Source organism: Leucoraja erinacea, chromosome 39 (assembly GCF_028641065.1).
Source record: "Leucoraja erinacea ecotype New England chromosome 39, Leri_hhj_1, whole genome shotgun sequence".
In the NCBI taxonomy this organism is placed as follows: domain Eukaryota; kingdom Metazoa; phylum Chordata; class Chondrichthyes; order Rajiformes; family Rajidae; genus Leucoraja; species Leucoraja erinaceus.
Genome location: NC_073415.1, coordinates 2,664,523 through 2,688,627, shown reverse-complemented (window position 1 = coordinate 2,688,627; position 24,105 = coordinate 2,664,523). Strand labels below are relative to the sequence as shown.

Sequence of the window (24,105 nt, the reverse complement as noted above, 5' to 3'; positions counted from 1 at the left end):
GTAATAATGGGAATCAGATCAAAGGCTGAACAAGGAAATGGACAGTAACATCTTGGAGGGGAGGGGGTGGAAGGGAAGACTTAGAGAAAAAGGCAGAAGAGAGGTGGAGAGGATGAGACAGAGCGAGAGAGACGCACAGATACGCACACAGAGAGGGGGGGGGGGGGGAGGGGAGATAGAATTGAAGTCTTCTCTTCTTCTTGCGTGTGGCGTGCACAGCCTAAAGTTGTCAGACAACTTGTTCTATTTGATCTTATTTGATTGTGCACGCCGGGTTGATTGCATTTGTCGAAACAGGGCGGACCACGTGAAGGTTGCAATCTCCCACCCCGAATTGAAGTCTAAATTCTGGGACTTCAATTCCCTCTCTCTCCCATTAGGTGCTTTGCTTAAGAACTTTAGGTGCTCTAAAGGGCCTGTCCCACTTTCACGACCTAATTCACAACCTTTCTTTACTCGTGGACATTTTTCATCATGTTGAAAAAACGCCCCGACCTACCTGATGCCACGAGTACCTACGACTAGCATCACGACCTAGCTACGACCTCCTACGACCATGCTGCGAATACGTGTCAAGGGCAAACTCGGCAGAGGTCGTGAATTAGGTTGTGAAAGTGGAACAGGCCCTTAATACTGTGTGTTATTCTGTGGGAGTTGCAAGACCTGCCCTTTCTGTTCCTACAGCCGAGGGGCACCAATATATTTGCAGCTGATGCAACACTTCCGTCGTGCAATACCATGCGTCCAGTGATCTTAACGCAGTACACCCCACAGTGGAAAACAAAATGCAGACTGCGTGACTGTGAGCGTTCAGTCTGGTCGGGCAATGCTGAGCTGCCAGTTTCAGTCACTGCCCTCTCCCACATTAATCTCTGCCTTCAACCGCCTACATTGTTCCAATGATACCCAATACAAATAAGCTCAAAAACAACACCTCATCATCCACCCATCCACAGTGAAATCCTTGTGACCCAAAACTGAATCTAACCATTTCACAAAACCACTATTATTTTTTTTTTTAAAACCACCTCTCAGATGTGGCTGCCTCTTCCCGTTTTGGTTTCCATTTTCAATTATTGTCAATCTTTTTTTAATAAACTAAATTACTAAAAATTGCTACATTACTAAAAAATATAATTACTAACTAAATGAACTTATTAAATAAAATAATTATTGAATTAGTGTTTTAAAAGTAATTCAATAATTCTTTGATAGTCAAACTTATTTAGTAGTTGAGGCCAGTTCATAGGTAGTTGAGGCCAGTTCATTGGCTATATTTAAGAGGGAGTTAGATGTGGCCCTTGTGGCTAAAGGGATCAGGGGGTATGGAGAGAAGGCAGGTACAGGATACTGAGTTGGATGATCAGCCATGATCATATTGAATGGCGGTGCAGACTCGAAGGGCCGAATGGCCTACTCCTGCACCTATATTCTATGTTTCTATTAACTACAACTTTGCTCTGCACACTCTCAGACATTCACTGTTTTCCTCCTTTCTGTAATTCTGATAAAACTTTGACTTGAAACATTTGACTGTGTCCTCTCCCACAGGTGCTGCATGACTGCTGACTATGCTTCCAGCACAGCAATGCAGCCATGGAGTTGCTGCCTTACAGTGGCAGAGACCCGGGTGGTATCTCTACACTAAACCCAAGGGCCTGTCCCACTTACGCGACCTTTACAGGCGACTGCCGGCACCCGTGATAGGTCGTGAGAGGTCTCCTATCTTCCCAGATGTTCTCCCGTGGCGGCGACTGCGGGTGCTCGGGAGGCCCCGACTACGGGTGAACATCTGGGAAGATCGGCGGGGAGGCTAGCTGGACTATGGTACCTTCCTTAACTTTGGTGCCGCTGTGGAGTTATGTTGTGTCGTGGACTTCTGTGTTTGTGCTTTTTAAAAAAAAAACGTTTTATTTATTTATTATTTATTTTTATGTTACTTGACTGTAATGAAAATCCATTTTGTTGTCTCTTATGAGATAATGACAATAAATTGAATACAACAACAACAACAACAACATCATGGGTGTGAGAAGTCTCCAAAGAGTCGTAGCTTCTTTCTGGTAGCCGCTAAATTTTCAACAAACTGAAAATTTTGGCGACCTATCACGAGTGTCGGCAGCCGCCTGTAAAGGTCGCGTAAGTGGGACAGGCCCTTAGTGTGCAGAAAGGAACTGCAAATGCTGGTTTCCATCAATGTTAGACACAAAACACTGGAGTATCTCAACAGGACAGGCAGCATCTCTAGAGAAAAGGAACGGGTGACCATTTGGGTGGAGACCCTTCTTCAGACTGAACAAAGGGACTAAGCTAAGTTCCTATTAGCCAAGATCATGGAAGATTGGAGAGAAATGTATACAGAATTTCTTCTGTGGTAGCCATTAGCTTAATTCAGTATGTTATAATTATGTAGTTACCTTTAATTTTATCTGCCAGTAATTGTGTGGGTGGGATTTATATGTAGTCTGGGCGTGTTCATGGCTAGGATTCTGGGGCAGATGCCCAGATAGTTTAGTTTAATTCGGCGAAGATTATGGGAAGATATAATTTTCGAGCATGAACATGAGCATTAACACAACATCATCACAAGTATGATTGAAACGTATGACAGCTGGCAAACGATGTACTTATTCTTTAGGGAATGGGGGTTCCCCTCACGACTATAGATGAGGCTCTCACCAGGGTCTCCTGGTCTGCTCTCACTCCCCATTCCCCCCCACTTGTAACAAGGGCAGAGTCCCCCTTGTCCTCACCTTCCACCCCACCAGCCGTCACATACAATAGATAATTCTCCAACATTTTTGCCACCTCCACTGGGATCCCACCACTGGCCACATCATCCCATCTCCTCCCCTTTCGGCTTTCCGCAGAGACGGCTCCCTCCGTAACTCCCTGGTCAATTTGTCCCTTCCCACCCAATCCACCCCTTCCCCTGGTACTTTCCCTTGCAACTGCAGGAAATGCTACACTTGTTGCTGTACCTCCCCCCCTTGACTCAATCCAAGGACACAAGCAGTCTCTCCAGGTGCGGCAGAGGTTCACTTACACTCCAACCTCATCTATTGCATCCGCTGCTCTAGAAGTCAGCTGCTCTACATCGGTGAGACCAAGCGATCGCCAAGCCTACCACCAACACCTCCGCTCAGTTCACCAATAACCAACCTGATCTCCCGGTGGCTCAGCACTTCAACTCCCCCTCCCATTCCGAATCAGACCTTTCTGTCCTGGGCCTCCTCCATGGCCAGAGTGAGTCCCACCATAAATTGGAGGAGCAGCATCTCATATTTCGCTTGGGCAGTTTACACCCCAGCGATATGAACATTAATTTCTCCAATTTCAGGTAGTCCTTGCTTTTTATCCTTCCTTCCCCCCCCCCCCCCCCCCCCCCCCCTCGTGGAAGGTGTTAAGCTCTCTCTCAAAGCCTCTTCAGCACATGAGTGACTAAATCTTGAGACCAGACCCTCCCCCATCCCATCAGTATGAAGAAGGGTCATACAAGAAGATGCATCACTAGACAGAAGGAATGGGTGATGTTTCGGGTCGAGATCCTTCTTCAGACCGAGTCAGGGGAGAGGGAGACAAGGATAAGGAAGGGAAAGGTGTGAAAACAAGACATCAAAGGAGATGCCGATCAAGGAAAATGTAGAATAGATCACTGTTAGTGAAGAGAAGGGGACATCGAAGCATACAGAGATAAAATTTAATCAGGGCGACAGTCAGACTGGTCGGGAAACTAGGAAGGGGGAGGCAAGGAGAGAGAGGGAAAGCAAGGGTTACTTGAAGTTAGAGAAGGCAATATTCATACCTCTGGGGGTGTAAGCTGCCCAAGTGGTCTTGACCCAAAACGTCACCCCTTCTCTCCAGAGATGCTGCCTGTCCCGCTGAGTTACTCCAGCATTGTGTGACTATTTTCAGTGTTATTGTGTGGGACAGATTGGATTTATGCAAGACAAAAGCTTACTATCACAGCAACTTCACTGCAGAAGTGAACGGGGGCCGCAGCAAAAGCGGCTGAAGTGTCACTAAAACAGGTCATGTCAGGGACTCCTGTGACTTTTGCACTTCCCATTTAAAAATCTGCAAACGTAGCTGGATTTACATGCAGTTCTGCACATGCAGCGGTCAAAGCAGAAGTCGCAACCTGGCACAATTCCCTCCCCTCTGTGTGTGTGAGAGTTCATGTGCCAGGTCTCCCAGCCCCACACACTGCCACTGGTTCCCCTCAGTGAACTCAGCACGGCACAGTCACTGAACACTGGGGTCACAGGATGGTGGGGGGGAGATACACGGGGAAAGGGGGAGGGGGTGGGGGAAGAGGAGGGGGAGGAGGAGGGGGGGGAGGAGGGGGGGGGAGGGAGGTTGAGGGGGGGGGGGGAGGGGGGTAACCTTAAACTAAGGGAGAAGAGGGACCCCATGATGGGAGAGGGTGGGGAGAGAAGAGAAGCAACCCCATGATAGGGGGAAGACTGGGCTCGTGGAAGGAAACAATGTCACTGTGGAGTGGGGGAAGGGAAGGAACCCCATCACTATGCAGCAGCTCTACTCAACAGCCAAAAGTCTATAGCCTCCTTGTGCTCTGGTATTTTATTTAATTCTTCACATGTTTAAATTATAATGTTTTATTTTTAATTGTCTACTGTATATTGTGTTGTTACTTGAGAGCAAAGCACCACGGCATATTCCTTGTATGTATACATACTTGGCTAATAAAATGTATTCAATTCAATATTTATTCGAATTGGATATTCAATTCGAATTGGAACAATGAAATTCCTAATTACAGCAGCACCACAGATATGTAAATGCAGTACTCCGTGAACACCAGAATAAACAAAAAGATCAACGTTAATTAAAATAAACAGTGTAAAGACAAAACCAAAGCCCCAAGGGTGAGGGTAGAAGATACCCCGTCACCGTAGGGATGGGGGTAGAGAGATAAGCAGGAAAGAAGGGACACCAATATCGAAGGGATCAAGAGTGTTTTATTGTCATAGGCCATTTGGCCCATCAAGTCTGCTCCACCATTCAATCATGGCTGATCTACCTCTCCCTCCTAACCCCATTCTCCTGCCCTCTCCGCATAACCCCTGACACCCGTATTAATCAAAAATCTATCTATCTCTGCCTTAAAAATATCCATTGACTTGGCCTCCACAACCTTCCGTAGCAATGCATTCGACAGATTCACCACCTTCCGACTAAAGATTCTTACTTGCAGCAGCACCACAGACAAATAAGTGAACCCCATACAAAACAAAAAGATCAACATATTAAAAAAACAAACACAGACGATACAATGAGAACACCGGATTCCTGAGGGGTAGAAAAGACTCAGCGGGTGAGGCAGCATCCATGGAGCAAAATAAATAGGCGACGTTTAGGGTCGAAACCCTTCCTCAGACCGGGTTTCTTCGGGCCAGCTCATTATGAAATTCATACTTGCAGCAGCACAACAGATTATGTAAACACAGTACTCGATGAACACCATAATAAACAAGATCAATGTATAATAAGATAACAGGCAATACAGGGCTAGGTGAATGCCAGTGCCCAAGCAGGAGAGAAGGGACCCCCCCCCTCTCCTCTCACTGAGGGGGATATAGTGGGCGAGGAGGGACCCCCTTCATTGAGGGGATCAAGTGTTTTATTCGAATCTCCCAAAATGAAACGATGAAATTCATACTTGCAGCAGCGTAACAGATAACGTAAATACAGTACTCAGTAAAACCCATAATAAACAAGATCTCCAGCGACTACCAGAGCCCCAAGATGGAGAGAAGAGACCCCCTCACCTGTGTCGCGGCCACTCCCAGCCATGTTGTTGCTACTGCTGCCACCCGGGACAGCGCTCGCCGATGCCACAGGCCCTGCCCAGCGTCGCCATGGTCCCGTGACCCGGGCCCGTCAATCACACTTCCCTGCACCCACCCACATCGACCTGGCGATGCCGCCGGCACATGACACGGACACGTCAATCATCCCAGCCCCCCCCCCCGTTCACTGACCCCCCCCGGACACGTGATACGGACACGCCCCCGCCCCTCAATCATCCCAGCCCATCCGCCCCTCACTGAACACCCCGGATACGTGACACGGACACGTCAATCATCCCAAGCCCCGCCCCTCACTGAACACCACCGGACACGTGACACGGGCAAGTCAATCATGCACTTTGTCCATATCCTTCCAATGTAGACAAATGTGCTGGAGAAAGGAGTGTATGGAGCGAAGGAAATAGGCAACGTTTCGGGCCGGAACCAGGTCCTGGGGTCTGAAGAAGGGTTTCGGCCCGAAACGTTGCCTATTTCCTTCGCTCCATAGATGCTACCGCACCCGCTGAGTTTCTCCAGCACTTTTGTCTACATTGGAAGGATATGGACCAAGTGCAGGCAAGGGGGACTAGTGTAGCTGGGAGATTGTTGGCTGATGTGGCCAAGTTGGGCCGAAGGGCCTGTTTCCACACTGTATCACTCTATGAGTCTATATCCCTTGATTCCTCTAGCCCGAAGAGCTAAATCTAACTCTCTTGAAAACATCCAGTGAATTGGCCTCCACAAATTCGCACTTTCCCACCCGTTAAAAACATAGAAAACGGCCAGGTTTTGATCTGCAATTTATTGTGCCAGTCGGGGTGATCGTGAGGCACAGCTACCTAGACTTAACGCGTTTGCTCGCTGAATTTCATCAAAAATAAGTCAATAATGCCTTACTTTTTATGAAATTCAGCGAGCAAACGCGATAATTCCCGATATTTTGGACCTTTAAATCTCCACGGCAAATGTCCGCTGTTCACTTCCGCTGGATTGGCACCTTCAGCTCCCTCTTTAATTTACCTTAGTTTCTATCTTTTTTTTTACTGTAAACCTAGGTAGCTGTGCCTCACGGTCACCCCGACTGGCACAATAAATTACAGATTAAAACCTGTCCGTTTTCTATGTTTTTAACGGGTGGGAAAGTGCGTGTTTTCCCATCAACTAACATGTACCGGATGTCTAGCATGTCCTCCACTTGAGATTTTCGGTCACGTGGGTGCGGATCTACGCTCCAGTGACCTTTCGTGAAATCACCCTATAGCAATAATGCCCTTCCTCAAATTAGGAGACCAAAATTGCACACAATACTCCTGGTACTGGTCTCATTGCATGCAGTACACAGTAGGAGGGATGTGATCGCACTGGAGAGGGTGCAGAGGAGATTCACCAGGGTGTCCCCTGGGGTGGAGGAGCTCAGTGAAAAGTGACCAGGTCTTGGGGATGAGTGGAGTACAGGGTCCCGGTGGAGATGCAAACCGGAACGGGTACCAGAGGCTGAAGATGAGAGGGGGGCCGGAGGGCCCAGAGTCCGGGGAAGATGCGATCGGGAGGAGGTGGTCAGGGGTCTGGAGCCCTGCCCGCTGACCAAAGCCCAGCCCCATGTGACCCTGGCCACAATGGGAGTCTCGCCCCCAGCGACAAAGATCACTCTGGAGATCCCACTCTGCCCAGTGCAATGGCCCCGCCCCCTAAAGCACCTCCCACAACTCGAGGCCACGCCCCCTGGTGTCACATAACACCACCGCCCCACCCCTGGCCTCATGACCCCGCCTCCTGGAGCTCCTCCCACAACCCGAGGCCACGCCCCTGGCCGCACGTGACCCCACTCCACCCCGCCTCCTGGAGCTCCTCCCACAACCCGAGGCCACGCCCCTGGCCGCACGTAACCCCACTCGCCCGGCCCCTGGCCGCACGTGACCCCACTCCACCCCGCCTCCTGGAGCTCCTCCCACAACCAGAGGTCCCGCCCCCTCTCCACCCCCCCACCCCCCGCCCTCCCTCCAGTGCGCACGCGCGAGCCTGCTGATTAAAGACGCCGCTGTCAGAGCCGAGGCCTAAAGCCGCCAGCGCCAGCCCGTGGACAAGACATCTCCAGGTAGAGAGGGGGTGGTTTGCAATGGAGGCCTGGCCTGGCCTGATGTGATCTGCTGAGGGAAGGTGCAGGCAGCGTGATCATTGAGGAGCCGGGACTGGGCTTGGCCAGGGGGTGCAAGCATCGACCGGCGAGCAGATAATATACAGCCCTGTCACTGAAGAAAGGTGTCGACCCGAAACATCACCCGTTCCTTCTCTCCAGAGATGCTGCCTGTCCCGCTGTGTTACTCCATGTGTCTTTATCTTCGGTGTGAACCAGCATCTGCACCTCCTTTTTACACGGTGTATTTGTGCCGCCGCCGGCTGGAGTAGCGACCAGTTGCAGGCGATTTGTGAAGGAAGGAACTGCAGACGCTGCATTATACCCAAGATGGCACAAAAAGCTGGAGGGACTCAGCGGGACAGGCAGTATCTCTGGAGAGAAGGAATGGGTGATGTTTCGGATCGAGACCCTTCGGACATGTATCACGTTCTGAAAGTAAAACGACATTCCTCTCTGCTGGTGTCACGCTTGTTTATAAATTCTAAGTCGGGGATGGAGTCAGTAAAAATATAAATGTGACTAACGCAATACACTTCCACTGATGAATAATGTGAGATACCGTGGTGTGATTGGTAATACAGCTCCACTTCCTTGCTTGTTCCCGAAACCACACAACTCCCTTACTGATCAACAGTTATCCCTCTCAGCCAAAAATATATTCTTTGTTCCAATCCCTGCAACTCTGTGTGAGAAAATCGCAAGGAGTTGCCACCCCCCCCCCTGAGAAGAAATGCCTCCATTATTTTGAGTCTATTTTAGATTCTCTCACAAGGAAAACATCCTCTCAACATCTACCTTTGATTCCTCCTGTATGTTTCAATAAAATATATTTTCTTCTTCTAAACACAATGACCCATTTGCTCATCTTTTCTTGTTACCAGTCTGCCCCCCCCCCCTTCCCTTACAATCATTGAAGAAGGGTCCTGACCCGAAATGTCACTTAGTGTCATGTTCTCCAGAGATGCTGCCTGACCCACTGAGTTACTCATGCATTTTATGTCTGTCTTTATTACAAACTAGCATCTGCAGTTTTTTTTTATTACACTATTGCTCATCTTTCCCTTGGGTTACCCCTCTATTCTAGGAAACAAAACTGGTTGCAACGTTCCACTGGTTGCAACGTTCCACTTATGTACTGTGCAGTTGCAGCAAGTCAGAAATGCAGCTGATTGGCAGCAAACAGGCAAACCAAGAAAAATGTGCAGTTAAACCAGGGTGTTTAACTCGACCGTTTAGGTAACTGTGTAACCATACGGCAGAAGATGCCTGCAGCAAACGGTAAATCCATCCCGCCAGTCTCCCAAAGGCATTGTTTAATTCGTACGTCCTGAACATAAATTGCGTGTTCACTGACAGGGCATCTTCCCTTTATCCCCGCTCATTATATCCTCAACCCAGTAATCTGGCAACTGCTATTATTCTTTAATAAGATCAGTTTTTCTTTATTTGGTGATATTATGAGTTACCAAAAGTCTTGCTGCTGCTTGCTTAACCTTTGGTAGTCCCCAAACCAGCTCACATTTATCAGGATTCCATCTGCCGATGCTGATGGAACTGCAGATGCTGGTTCACACCAAAGATTGGACGAAAAATGCTGAAGTAGCTCTGCGGGTCAGTGGAGTAACTCAGTGGACAGGCACAAAGGCACCGTGTGAGAAGGAGCTGCAGATGCTGGTTCACACCGAAGATAAAGACACAAAATGCTGGTGTAACTCAGCGGGACAGGCAGCATCTTTGGAGAGAAGGATTGGGTGACATTTCGGGTCAAAACCCTGCTTCACATTGAGAGTCAGGGGAGTGGGAGATAAGAGATAAGGAAGTGTAAGATGTGAGAACAAGACATCAAAGGATCATGCAGACAGATGTGCTGTTTAAATTGGCATCATGGTTTGCACAGACATGGTGGGCTGAAAGTCTATTGCTGCCCATTATAAATCTTTGTGGAGCTCTTTGCTCTATCTAGTGCAAATTTGATTGGTTTGACTTTGAAAGAATTAAAGATGAGTTTGTTCCATTAATAGTAGCTCTTGCTCCCACAGGTATGTTTGTGGACACGTGATTGTAACTAGGGTTACCACTGGACTGGAGCTTTAACCGGCAAACTTCCATCAGTTTGGGACTACTGCACAAAGCCCACTCCAATTTTTATGTGAGTATTTGACTTTTTGTTCACTTTATCATACATTCTTTAGGAACATTTGATTGATTTGGGCTAACACCAAAATCAAGGAATCTGGTTATTCCTGAAAGATGAGTTTAGTTTTGAGATACAGCATGGAAATCAGCCCTTTGGCTCCGTTCCCTGCAGGCTAAAACACTTTCCTACACAGACTGGGGACAATTTGCAATATTACCAAGCCAGTTAACGTACAAACCTGAACATTTTTGGAGTGTGGGAGGAAACTGGAGCACCTAGAGAAAATCCACGCTGATCACTCAGTACAAACTCCAAGCACCCGTAGTCAGCATCGAACCCGGGTCTCTGGCGCTATCAGGCAGCAGCTCAACCGCTGTGCCACTGTGCCGCCTCTGATGCTGAAGCATTTGCCTCCTCGCTAGGTACTAACGTCCGCGTAAACCCTCCCCACTGCCCTGCCAGGCGCACTTCCGGGGGACCCGAGCACCAGCTTGGTTCCAAAGACCCGGGTTCGATCCTGACCTCTGGTGCTGTCTGTGTAGAGTTTGTGTGTGTGACTGTATGGGTTTGTTCTGGGTGCTTTGGTCTCCTCCTAGGTTCCAAAGATGTGCAGATGGGTGGGTTAATTGGTTGCTGTAAATTGCTGTTAATGTACGTTCAATTCTTATCTCTGCCCACATCCCTCCTCTTAGTCAGATACATTAGGTCATTATCCCTCACTGCATGAAAAAGTTCATCCCCAGGTCAATCCAGAATCTCTTGCCTGAGGCTTATATCTGTGTCCATCATCCTTGCATCGTTGGCTAAAGGGTATAACGTGTCAACCATCCCCAGTGTTCACCTCTCAAATCTCCTCATCCTACCCGCAGTAAAGGAAGATAAACTCAGTAAACGTACAGTAGGTAGGCCCCTTTCGGTCATGACCGATCCTAGTTTGCAGGTGATGTGTGGTCGGATGCAAGCCTGGGCGATCGATGTCATATGGAGGACAGGCTGTTGCCCATGCAGCACGTCCCCCCTCTCCACACCGCGGATCGATCCAAAGGAACAGCAGGGCCATTACAGTTTGGCACCAGCGCCGTTGTAGGAGCTGCCAGAGCGAGGTTGTAGACAACGACAAACTGCCTTAGGGCTCCGACTCCAGATTTTCTTGAGGTTTACTCCAGGAGCCTTTTCCATGACTGGATATGGCCGCATTTAAATCAGTTTTCCCTCTCCTAGATGGACCGCCTTCCCAGGCTGACGAGCCCCATCTGCCCGAGACTCGTGGGGGTGGGAGCGTCTACCTTCCAGTGCAGGTCTATAGCACCTGCCCACTGCCCAAGTAAACATACGATGCTCAAAGAAAAGCATTCTCTCACACGGAGGCCCTTCCACCCCAAGAATCTAGGGACTACTCCAAAGGTGCAGCGCTCCCAAGACCTGTACATTGACCTCCATTCCCGAGTAGCCCCACCTTCCTTCCCACAACCTTCCAGCCAGGAATCTGCTCTGATACAGACACTCTAACTTTCTCTCAATCATCAGCCTGTGATCTTTGTAGAGAAACTGGTGGGTTGTTGTTCCAGGCTGGTGGGGTATGAGAGGTAATTTTGGGTCAAATGTTCCTGACTGGGTCAGGAGCCGTGGGTTTGTGGCCTGATGATAGTAGAGGGCCTGTCCCACTTTCACGACCTTATTCACGGCCTTTTTTACTCGTGGACTTTTTCAACAGGCTAGAAAAAACGCCCCTACCTACTTGATACCACGAGTACCTACGACTAGTATCACGACCTGCTACAACCTACTTACGACCTAGTGACGATCATGCTGCGAGTATGAGTCAAGGGCAACATCGGCAGAGGTCGTGAATTAGGTTGTGAAAGTAGGACAGGCTCTTAACCAGGTTTGCTCTTGGTAGGCGGGTGGAGAGCTGCAATTGTGAGTGTTGTTTCTGGGCTATGAGGTGTTATCTTCAATGGTTGCTGTCCTGCATTAGATGACAGGGGTAGGGCTGATCTAAAGGTTCAATTCTGCTTTGACTTCGGACCTCAGAGTCACAGCACGGAAACAGGCCCTTCGGCCCAACAAAACTGTGCCGACCAGCGTTCACCTCACACACTGACACTATCCTACACACTAGGGACAATCTACAATTTTACCGAAACCGATTAACCTACAAACTTGCACGTCTTTGGAATGTGGGAGGAAACCAGAGCACCCGGAGAAAACCCACGCGGTCACAAGGAGAACGTATAAACTCCGTGCAGACAACACCCGTAGTCAAGATCGAACCTGGGTCTTTGGCGCTGTAAAGCAGCAACTCCATCGCTGCGCCACTGTGCCATCGTTTGTGCTTGTTAGCACCTTCATTGGTGAATATACTGGGCATTCAAGATAGAGTGGTGGCATTCAAGGAGTTTGGTAGCGATGCAGTGTGAAAACAGGCCCTTCAGCCCACCAAATCCACACTGACCAACGATCACCCGTACGCTAGTTCTATTCTACGCATTAGCGACAATTTACAGAGGCCAATTAACCTGCAAACCCACACGACTTTGGAGTGTGGGAGGAAACCGAAGCAAACGTACAAACTCCGTATAGTCAGCATCTGTAGTTGGGATCGAACCTGGTTTCTGGCACTGCAAGGCAGTAACTCTACCGCTGTGCCACTGTGGGGAGTGGAGGGAAAAAGTGTTTCTTCCTGCTTCATGTTCCCACTTTTGTTTTGCAGACATGATCACTCTGACAGAGCTTGCCACTCTCTCGGAGAGTCAGCCCACTCATCGACTCCTCAAACCCTGGTGGGATGTTCTGATGGACTACTTTGTGGTGATTATGTTGATGGTGTCCCTCTTGTCGGCCACCTTGCTCATTTCCAACGACAAAGTTGCGTGTTTACCTTGCAACAACGTGCACAGTCTGAACACCTCGTCGAGGTGCAACCCACCTAAACCACCATCACTGCCTCGCAAGCTGGAATCCTCCACAGAGAGGGCGCATGTCGACCAAAGCAGTCCCAGTTCCTCAGGAAGAGCTGGAGAATCTTTGGGTGACAACCAAGTCAAACCATCATCTCCAACTCAGGAACGAAGAGTAGGAGGTCATAAAACAAACTTGGATTACCAGCAGTATGTTTACATCAGTCAGGTTTGTTACCAAAAGGCCTTGCCGTGGTATTCCAAGTACTTTCCTTACGTGGCCCTGGTCCACTCCATTATCCTGATGGTCAGTGGGAATTTCTGGTTCAAGTTCCCCAAAACATCCTCCAAGGTGGAACATTTTGTCTCCATTCTGGGCAAGTGTTTTGAGTCGCCTTGGACCACCAAAGCAGTTTCTGAAACCGCCAACGAAGACTCTGAAAACAGCCAGCATCGGACTAAAATGTTCAAGTCGGTGACCCTGGAGCCCAATGAGAACTCTGATACCTGCTCCTCACTCACCTCCTGCCCCGAAGTGACCTTTGAGCCACCTGTCACCGGCTCGCCGTCGATGAACATCCTGGATAAGCAGGATGGCGAGCAGGCCAAGGCTCTCTTTGAGAAGGTCCGCAGGTTCCGTGCCCACACCGAGGATGGAGACCTGATCTACAAGTTCTACGTTGGTCAGGCAATTGTAAAGGCTTTAAAATTCATGATCATCCTGAGCTACACATTTACCTTTGTCAACTCCATCACTTTCGAACACATCTGCAAGCCCAAGATAAAAAATGTGACTGGCTATGCTGTTTTCCTCTGCACTCATAGTATGGCACACATGCTGCAGAAGCTCCTCATCACCTACATTGTTCTCATTGTGCTCTACGGATTGGTGTGTCTCTACACACTGTACTGGCTGTTCCGAGGCTCTCTGAAAGAATATTCCTTTGAGAAGGTTCGCGAGGAGAGCAACTTCAGTGACATTCCCGATGTGAAGAACGACTTTGCCTTTTTATTGCACATGGTGGACCAATATGACCAGCTCTACTCCAAGAGGTTTGCCATTTTCCTGTCCGAAGGTTGCGAGAACAAACTGCTGGAGATGAACCTGAACCACGAGTGGACCTACGAGAAGCTGAGGCAGCACGTGTCCAAAAACAGCCAAGGGAAGCTCGAACTGCAGCTCTTCATGTTGTCTGGAATCCCAAAGGCCGTCTTTGACATGAGCGACCTGGAGGTGCTGAAGCTGGAGCTGGTTCCTGATGTCAAGCTGCCGGCTAAAATGTCCCAGATGGCAGCTCTGAAGGAGCTCTATCTTTACCATTGCCCTGCAAAGGTCGATCAGATTGCCTTCAACTTCCTCAGAGATCACCTTCACATCTTGCATGTCAAATTCACAGATATTGGCGAGATCCCTCTGTGGGTGTACTCACTCAAAAACTTGGTGGAGTTGCACCTTTCTGGCAATTTGAATTCCGAAACCAACAAGGCCATTGGACTGGAGTCCCTGAAGGAGCTCAGGCATCTCAAAATACTTATCCTGAAGAGCAATCTCTCGAAAATCCCCTCCAATGTCATGGAACTTGCCACTCACTTGTCCAGGTTGGTCATTCAGAATGACGGCACAAAGTTACTGGTGCTCAATAATCTGAAGAAGTTAGCCATGCTCTCTGAGCTGGAGCTGCAGAACTGTGAGCTTGAGAGAATCCCACATGCAATATTCAGCCTTGCAAACCTACAGAAAATAGACCTGAAGTCCAACAACATTCAAACCATTGAGGAGATTGTCAGTTTCCAGCACCTCAAGAGGCTGTCATGCCTCAAACTTTGGCACAACTCCATTCTTTCCATCCCAACGACCATCAGTCTTATCAAAAACCTGGAGCAGCTTTTCCTGAACAACAACAAACTGGAGTCCTTGCCCAGTGCTTTGTTCACCCTTAGAAAGCTGAGGCACTTGGACTTAAGCCACAATCTGCTCACAATTGTCCCGCCAGACTTTCAGTTACTCCAGAACCTGCAGCATTTCTCCATCACCAAAAACAAGGTGGAGATCCTGTCTATTCAACTCTTCCAGTGCCTAAAGCTGAAGACTTTACATCTGGGGCAAAACTGCATCACTTGCATCCCCCCTGAGATTGGACAGTTGACACAACTCACTTACCTGGAGCTGAAAGGGAACCACTTGGAGAGACTTCCTGCTGAGATTGGCCACTGCTTATTACTGAAGAAGACAAATCTCATTGTTGAGGATATCTTGTTTGATCGTCTCCCCCCGGATGTGAAAGATAATCTCGCTGAACAAGACTTTATATCTGTTGTTTAATTTATCTCCCCGTCCTTGTTGTGGGGGAATTTCTATCCTTGAATCAATTGCTAAGTGGAAGATTTTGTAACTTGTTTAAAATTCACTAGAAAGAGTGTCCCAGAGTAAAAAGCTCCGCTGGTTTGGAAAAGAAACCTTGCAAATTCCAGGGACCAAAATATATTACAGATGCTGGAAATCTGAAATAAAACGCTGGAAATAGACTGGAACCCTGCAGGGTCATTGACATTGTTTCTCTCTCCTCAGTTGCTCTCTGATCTGATATGTCCGTTTGACATTTTTTGGGTTATTATTCATTCTGTTATTTAAATGTTTCAAAGCTAAAACTTTGTAAAGGCCACTGGTTTATGTGCAAAACGAAGTATCAACTGTGAGGTCTGGGGTGATGTATAGCATCGGTACAGGGCCAACAGTCTGCGTGTTTGGCCTCAAGAAGCACATATCTGTGGGTGGGGGGTGGGGGGGCGTGGGAAGAGGGGTTCTGCTTTATCCACCAGAGTAAGGGAAAATCTAATTACCTCCGTTCAAAGTGGCAATAGATAGAGAGAAGGGGGAAATGCACAATGTACAAGTAAGAAATCTGAAGAAGGGTTTCAGCCCGAAACGTTGCCCATTTCCTTCGCTCCATAGATGCTGCTGCATCCGCTGAGTGTAACATGAGGAATAGTCTGTCCTCACAGGATGACTGCAATTGATTAAAACGTTTCAAAAAGCGGACTATATCAGGAAATACAAATAGAAAATGCTAGAAATGTGCACACATGTACTTATAGTCACACACACGTGTGCAAGCATAGCTATGTCTTAATATCAGTGGCATTTGTGGAGAGGGAAACACAGAATTACTGTTCCAGGGTGATGGCTCCCAAGAGGTCATCTTTACAAATTCTTAATCATTTCCATCTCTGCAGATCATCCTTGGCTTAATATTTCCAGCATTTTGTTTTTATTTCCGGTTTCCAATATCTGTGGTATTTCCTTTTCTGAACCATGCTGTCTGCTTCTCCATTATGTGCACCTTCCCTGTGTTTTGCTCTCACTTTTTCCACATCCTCTGTTCTGCATGGTGTCTCTTGCTTTCCCTGGTCTACACTTACACGTGCACTGTTCTTTCACTCCTGTACTCCCTTTCGCACTCTCACCATTTTGTGACCTGTAACACAAACCTTCAGAAAAGTATTTAATATTGAAAACCAGAAACTGCTGACAAGACCCTACTTGCAGGGAAAGAATGAGCAAACTGTTGTGTATTGGCGTAATCCTCTTATCAGAACTGGAAGGTATTTGAAGGGTAATAGACCACTCTAAAGAAAAATAATGTACAGATTGAACTTGCCTTCTTTCAACTTGCAGTAGTTTGTTTAATGTCTCCCTTCAGGGTCAGGGGAGCTGTTTCATTGCTGCAGAACACACATGATTTTTGATTCATCTAGAGGGGAATGGTTGTTGTATTGCACCCTTTCATTGTTTCAAAATAGTTTTTCGGTGAACACTTTTATGAAGATGTGTGGGAAGGAACTGCAGATGCTGGTTTAAACCGAAGATTGACCTAAAAAGCTGGAGTACCTTTCTCCCCAGCATCTTTGGAGAGAAGGAATGGGTGATGTTTTGGATCGAGAAGGGACTCGACCCAAAACCTCACCCATTCCTTCTCTCCATAGATGCTACCTGCTGAGTTACTCCAGCTTTTTGTGTCTACTTTCATGATGAAGCCGATCCTTTAAGTTCGAAAGAGTCATTGGCAGATGAGTATTGTACAGATACTATTTGAATGAAATAATTGAGATTGGTCATCTAATTATGATGGTCTGTCTTTGCGACAAAACTCTGATTAAACTAATTAAGCAAAAATTCATCAATGGAATGGAACAAATGTACAACAAATAGTACAGGGCTGGACGAGCTATTCTAATTATGTTCTAGGGTAACATGAGATCAATGATGATGGAGGCAATCTTTCGATAATTTCAAGCACAGCGTTTAAAGTTGAGAGATTCTCTGAATCAGTTTGAGATTGAAGACCAAATGAAGTTATCTGGCTTTCAATCTTTTTATTTGCAACTAATCACGCTGAGACCTACCATAAACAAAGATCAGGGGAAGAATCTGTTTCACCAGCAGACCTGCTGTGGCCAGGGTATTTGTCTCATCATTGGTAGATTTTTAAATGCTCATCATCTGTATGTGATTTTTATCTGGAAATAAATTTGAAGTAGAATTTAACCTTGATTTTGTGTTCAGAAAGAGCATTATTTTGTGTGTTTATCCGTGATCAGGGTTAGAGGGCCATGGAGGGTTAAACACAGAATACTTAGTTTAGAGATACAGTGTGGAAACAGGCCCTTCAGCCCACCATGTCCACGTTGACCAGCGATCCCTGTACACTAGATCTATCCTACGCCATAGGAACAATTAACAATTTTTTTTACTGGAGCCTATTAATCTACAAACTTGTACATCTTTGGCATGTTTGAGGAAAGTGGAACACCCGGAGAAAAGCCCCGTGGTCACAGGGAGAACTTACAAACTCCATAAACAGCACCCATGGTCAGGATGGAACCCAAGTCTCTGGCGCTGTAAGGCAGCAACTCTGCCACTGTGCTGCCCGAATGTTCATGCAGTTGGAAGAAGGAATGGGTTTTAGGAAAGGCAAAAGGATGCTGAGAGCATGGGATATAAATATGCAAATTATAAACAATGTGCAACATTTAAGAGTGTAGCAGCGAGCAAGGTTAAAGTACAAAAAGTAAAAGTCTAAAGGAAAGCCACTTATCTGAATGCATCAAGGACTTGTAACTTAGATGGTTACTATTTGTGAGATGGATGCTACGGATAGAGATAAATGGGTATCATCTGCTCGCCATTGCAGACATAATTGCATGGTGATGAAGACTGGGAACATTATTATTCCACACATTTCAGGAGTGTAAACAAAATAGAAAAGGCAAAGTATCTCCAATAATGAAAATATTAAGACTTCATGAAAACTTAGTGTAATTGTGCAAAGGACACGTTCGATGGTTGTCCATGGCCTCCTGCATGACTATGCCATTGGATGGTGTTTATAGTCAAGAAATAAACAAATCTTTAACACAAGTAAAGTATGGCTCACCCACAAATAATCATGTTTAAGAAAGAACTGCAGATGCTGGAAAGTCTAACCACAAATAATCATGGATGACTAATCATCACAGATTAGATAAATCATGTTAGCAAAGTTATCCCTGGATAGTTGAAATATTGATGAGATGACACATAGGCCCAACAATGGAAACGGATGGTAAAATCATACTGGAGAAAATGGCTTTAAGGTGAGAGGGTCAATGCTTAAAGGAGATGTTTCGGGACAAGTTTTTTAATACAAAGATGGTGGTGAGTTCCTGGAATGCCTTGCTGATGTTGGTGGTTGAGGCAGATGTGATAATGGTATTTAAGAGACATTTGGATAGGCATATGGATATGCAGGGAATGGAAGGATCTAGATTATGTGCAGGCAGATAAGAGTTGGTCTTGGCATCATGTTCAGCAGAGATTGTGGCCCAATCTCTGCCAAATCTCAAGGGGCAGAGAGAGTGGGGCAGAGAAATAGATAGAGGGGGGGAGGGAGGGGGGAGATGGGTTGGAGACTGTTCTCACAAAGGCCTTGCAAGAATGCATCAAGATATTCCACATGTCAAGAGATGTTGGGGAAGTCCAGAACAAGGGGTCACAGTTTAAGGATAAGGGGGAAATCTTTAAGGACCGAGATGAGAAAAAACATTTTTCACACAGAGAATGGTGAATCTCTGGAATTCTCTGCCACAGAAGGTAGTTGAGGCCACAGGGAGTTCATTGTGCTAAATTTATGGAGAGAAGGAGGTTGGATACGAGTTGGATCTGGGCCATGTTGTGTATTCGGGGCCGAATGGCCTGATGTTGTTGTTGTGGGCCGGGCTGGGCCGGGTCGGTTGCAGTGGGCTGTTGTTTGTTATGTGTTTGTGGGCCAGGTCTGGTTGTTGTTGTTGTAGTGGGCCGGGCTGATGTTGGTGTTGTGGGCCGGGTCTGGGTGTTGTTGTGGGCCCGGTCTGGGTGTTGTTGTTGTGGGCCGGGTATGGGTGTTGTTGTTGCAGTGGGCCGGGTCTGGGGTTGTTGCAGGGTGGGCCGGGCTGATGGGCCGGGGCTGTTGTTGTGGTGTGTGGGCCGGGTCTGGTGTTGTTGTTGGGCCGGGTCTGGGCGTTGTTGTTACAGTGGGCTGGGTCTGGGCGTTGTTGCAGTGGGCCGGGTCTGGGTGTTGTTGTATTGGGGGTCTGGGTCTGGGTGTTGTTGTTGTGGGCTTGTGTTGTGTGGTGGGCGGGTCTGGGTGTTGTGTTGTGTGTGGGGGCGGGTCTGGGTTTGTTGTTGTGGGTTGTGGGTGGGCGGGGTCTGGGTGTTGTTGTTGTTGTGGGCCGGGTCTGGGTGTTGTTGTTGTGGGCCGGGCTGATGTTGGTGTTGTGGGCCCGGTCTGGGTGTTGTTGTGGGCCGGGTCTCGGGTCTGGTTGTGTTGTTGTTGGGGCCGGGTCTGGGTGTTGTTGCAGTGGGCCGGGCCGTTATTGGTGTGTGTGGGCCGGGTCTGGGCGTTGTTGTATTGGGTCGGGTCTGGGCGTCTGTGTGTTTGTTGGGTGTTGTGTCTGGGCGTTGTTTGCAGTGGGCCGGGGCCGTGGTTGTTGTTATTGGTGTTGTGGGCCGGGTCTGGGTGTTGTTGTTGTATTGGTGGGCCGGGTCTGGGCTGTTGTGTTTGTGTTGTGGGCCAGGTCTAGGTGTTGTTGTTGTGGGCCGGGTCTGGGCGTTGTTGCAGTGGGGGTGTTGTGGGCGTGGCTGTTGTTGTTGGTTGTGTGTTGTGGGCCGGGTTGGGTGTTGTTGCAGTGGGTTGGGGCCGGGTCTGGGTGTTGTTGTTGCAGGGTGGGCCGGGCTGTTGTTGGTGTTGTGGGCCGGGTCTGGGTGTTGTTGTTGTGGGCCGGGTATGTGTGTGGTTGGTGTGGGGGGGGTGTGGGCGTTGTTGCAGTGGGCCGGGGTGATATTGGTGTGGTGGGCCGGGTCTGGGTGTTGTTGTGGGCCGGGTCTGGGTGTTGTTGTATTGGGCCGGGTCTGGGTGTCTGGGTGTTGTGGGCCGGGTCTGTGGGCCTGGGCGTTGTTGCTGATGTTGTTGTGTTGTGGGCCGGGCTGATGTTGGCGTTGTGGGCCGGGTCTGGGTGTTGTTGTGGGCCGGGTCTTCTGGGTGTTGTTGCAGTGGGCCGGGCCGGTGTTGTTGTTGTTGGTGTTGTGGGCCGGACTGGTGTTGTGGGGCCGGGTTGTGTGGGGGCCGGGTCTGGGCGTTGGGTGTTGTTGCAGTGGGCCGGGCTGTTGTTGTTATTGGTGTTGTGGGCCGGGTCTGGGTGTTGATGTTGGCGTTGTGTTGGGTGTTGTTGGGCCGGGTCTGGGTGTTTGTTGTGGGGTCGGGTCTGGGTGTTGTTGTTGTGTGGGCCGGGCTGATGTTGGTGTTGTGGGCCGGGTCTGGGTGTTGTTGTTGTGGGCCGGGTCTGGGTGTTGTTGTTGTGGGCCGGGCTGGGTGTTGTTGCAGTGGGTGGGCGGTGTGTGTTGTGTTGTGGGCCCGGTCTGGGTGTTGTTGTTGCAGTGGGCCGGGCTGTTGTTGTTATTGGTGTTGTGGGCCGGGTCTGGGTGTTGTTGCAGTGGGCCGGGCCGGTGTTGTTGTTATTGGTGTTGTGGGCCGGGTCTGGGTGTTGTTGCAGTGGGCCGGGCCGGGCTGTTGTTGTTATTGTTGTGTTGTGGTTGCCGGGTCTGGTGTTGTTGTGGGCAGTGGGCCGGGCTGTTGATGTTATTGGTGTTGTGGGCCGGGGGTCTGGGTGTTGTTTGTTGTTAGTGGGGGCCGGGTCAGTGGGCGTTGTTGCAGTGGGGCCGGGCCGGTGTTGTTGTTATGGTGTTGTGGGTGGCCGGGCCTGACCCGGGCCCGTTCCGCGCTGCGCCGCACGGGGGCGGGGCGGTTGTCGGGCTGCCCGCGCCTGCGCGCTCCCTCTGCATCCCGCGCTAAGATGGCGGCCTTCTCCTTGGAGCAGAAGTTGTCGCGCCTGGAAGCCAAGCTGAAACAGGAGAACCGCGAGGCGCGGCGCCGGATCGACCTCTCCCTCGACATGAGCTCGCCTTCCAGCCCGAGGAGACCCCGACCAAGTAAGCGAGCGGCGCCGGGCTGCGGCGAGGGGGGAGGGGGGTGTGTGGGCCCAGTGCCCGCGGGCACCATCAGCCCCTCACTGCCCTGACAACGGAAACCCGGCCGCGTCACCGCTGTGGGTTGGAACCGCCCTGACGGACAGCCGCCCCGACCAATCACAGCGACTGCCGGCCGGCGGCAACCCCGTACTTCCGCCTCCCGGGCCAATCACAGCGGCCCGTGGGCGGGACGTCCTTCCGACCGGCCAGGGGTGGAAACGTTGTTCCATTTCTATTCTTGCCGCCCTCCGCGGCGGATAATGGGGGCAGAAGCCGCCGTTCGCTCCCATCGCCACGGTCTTTGGTGGTCTGGGGAGTCGGCGGGCCTTAGCTGAGGGTTGTGTCCCTGAATGACAGCGGCGGCGGCCAATGGGATCGACCGGCCGCCAGTCACCCAGGAGACCTGGCCAATGGCTTGCCGCGTACGGCGTTTCCGGTGGGCGGGACTAGGGCGGCCCCGCCCGCCGCACTGCCCGGGCCTTGTGGCCTGTTTATTTATAAACACCCGCCGCCGGGCCACGTCCAAGTAACTCAGCGGGACTCGGGTCGAGACCTTTCTTCGACATCCATACGAGACTGTCAGATGCGTGGAAGATAGACACAAAATACTTTATCTTTGCACTGTATTCGTCCATAGTCTTTGCTTTGACTGGATAGCACGCAGACAAAAGCGCTTTTCATTCTTGTATCTTGGTACACGTGACAATAATAAACCAAACATAATTTCCAAAGATGGACACAAAATGCTGGAGTAACTCAGCGCGACAGGCAGCATCTCCAGAGAAATGGAATGGGTGACGTTTCGGGTCGAGACCCTTCTTTCGACTGACAGATGTGTGGAGTCTGCAGTCTCCCGCTTCCTGACTTTGGGGAGGATTGTAGGTGCTTTCTCGTGAGCAATTGGCCAACAAAGCTGCAGTAAGCAGTGTTGTGGGGTGGGATGGCAGCATTGGGTTTCAGAGTTACATGGGCTGGCCTTTCTATTCTGAAAAGATAGATACAAAGCACTGGAGTAACTCAGCGGGACAGGCAGCATCTCCAATAAGAAGGAATGGGTGACATTTTGGGTCAAGACCCTACGTCTATTCTCAGAGCGTTGTCTATTTGCCCTCTCACAAAATAATAGATCACTTTCATCACTGCACACAAAGTTAGCATAGATTAAAAAACAATCAGTTTAAAGTAAACAAGCACCTCAAACTGGAAACTTACTGAGCAAGAATGGTTTATAAACTAGAAATACTTAATACACACTCTCGATGTTTGCTTGGAAAGGCCATTTATCTACCAGGAAAGTTAACTGCTGAACAATCTGGAAATCTGAACTGAAAAAGCTCTGGAAACACTCAGCAGATCGGGTGCCATCTGTGGGAAGAGAAACAAAGTTAAAGTTTCTCAACAAAGACTGCTCATCATAATTGTGAAAAGAAAAGATAACTTAGTTTTAAGTTGTGGAGTGGAAATAGGGGTTTATAGAGTAAAATAATTAACTTTGAACTAGCAGGGCTTGGATTGTGGTGGTTATAAACGGATGACAAAGCTATCTGATTGTCGGTTTATAAGTAAAAGTGGACAAGAGACATGTAATAGCTAAGAAGTGAAGGCCAAAGGTGTAAGAAATGTCCAGCAGACCAGGTAGTTTCAGTGGAGAAAGAAAAACTGAGTTAATTTAGCAGATGAATAACAATTGCAGTCTGAAGAAGGTTTCTGACCTAAAATGTCCTTCTCCAGAGATTCTCTCATCTGCTGAGTTATTCCAGTATTTTGTGGCTATCTTAGGTATAGACTAGAATCTGCAGTTCCTTTTTATGACATGCAACTGATTTAGTCAGTTTTGATTTTTTTTTTAAAAGAGAAACAAAATGTTGAATGCAATATTGAGTCCAGAAACTGCAAGGTGCCCAATGAAAGATGAGCCGCTGTTCCTCAAGCTTCTTTTTGAAGGTGCTGGAAATTGAGGGTGAAATTCAGTCGAATATGTAGGCTTGTGAGGACCAAGGGGAACTTTCTCCTTGTTCTGAAGATAGACACAAAAAGCTGGAGTATCTCAGCAGGACAGGCAGCATCTCTGGATAGCAGGAACGGTGACGTTTCAGGTCCATACTTGCCTATTTCACTTTGTTTTATCTGGGAAGAGAGTGTCTGTCCAAAGAGGAAGCATTAGTTTAAAAGAAAAAGGAAGGTACCTCTGTGGACAACCTTGTCGTTGGAGCAGATGCAACGGAGACAGTGGAACGGAGAGAAAGCTTATCATCACAACCCACTCACCTTTGTACTGTCCATCATTTTTTCCAAGAATGCTGCTGAACCTGCTGAGTGTTCCCAGTATTTTCAGTTTTTACTCCATTTTTTTTGTTTCTCAGTTAAAGGAATTAATATAACGGCTGACCATACTGCTGGAAAAATGGAACTTAAGGAAAGCCTTAATGGCAGAGTTTAGATAGAAGTTCAACTTGACTTTGTATATAATTCAGTATAATATAATATAATACTGAAAGGAGCGAGGAAGGGAAGAAGTATCTGGTGTGTTTCCTCAAAGTTTATTGTCGCGTGTACCGAGCTTTTGTTGCGTGCTA

At 48.6% G+C, this 24,105-nt stretch overlaps 3 protein-coding genes and 1 long non-coding RNA gene across 5 annotated transcripts in view; 3 read left to right on the top strand and 1 right to left on the bottom strand.

Moving 5' to 3' along the window:
• mcoln1a (mucolipin TRP cation channel 1a) overlaps positions 1 to 5,942 on the bottom strand; it is a 45,144-nt gene extending 39,202 nt beyond the window's left edge. Inside the window, exon 1 of the mRNA XM_055663983.1 lies at positions 5,793 to 5,942. Within this exon, the coding sequence (XP_055519958.1) occupies positions 5,793 to 5,817 (25 nt within the window). The 5' untranslated portion in view covers positions 5,818 to 5,942. The remainder of the gene's footprint in view (positions 1 to 5,792) is intronic.
• The window catches only part of LOC129714406 (uncharacterized), a 185,077-nt gene that overhangs the window by 116,715 nt on the left and 44,257 nt on the right, over positions 1 to 24,105 (top strand). The window lies entirely within an intron of this gene.
• Positions 7,816 to 17,535, top strand: LOC129714401 (volume-regulated anion channel subunit LRRC8D-like). Its single transcript, XM_055663981.1, has 3 exons — positions 7,816 to 7,908; positions 9,990 to 10,099; positions 12,801 to 17,535. Exon 3 carries the CDS (start codon positions 12,803 to 12,805, stop codon positions 15,308 to 15,310), a length of 2,508 nt encoding a protein of 835 aa, XP_055519956.1. The 5' UTR covers positions 7,816 to 7,908; positions 9,990 to 10,099; positions 12,801 to 12,802; the 3' UTR covers positions 15,311 to 17,535.
• The window catches only part of map2k7 (mitogen-activated protein kinase kinase 7), a 35,057-nt gene continuing 32,238 nt past the window's right edge, over positions 21,287 to 24,105 (top strand). The window contains exon 1 of one of the 2 annotated variants that reach the window (XM_055663985.1): positions 21,287 to 21,490. In XM_055663985.1, the coding sequence (XP_055519960.1) occupies positions 21,355 to 21,490 (136 nt within the window). In that variant the 5' untranslated portion in view covers positions 21,287 to 21,354. The remainder of the gene's footprint in view (positions 21,491 to 24,105) is intronic. The other variant, XM_055663986.1, reaches the window with a different exon arrangement.

What these genes read in the sequence shown, in the direction of transcription:
- LOC129714401 (XM_055663981.1), top strand. Translation starts at nt 12,803, where the DNA reads ATGATCACTCTGACAGAGCTTGCCACTCTCTCGGAGAGTCAGCCCACT.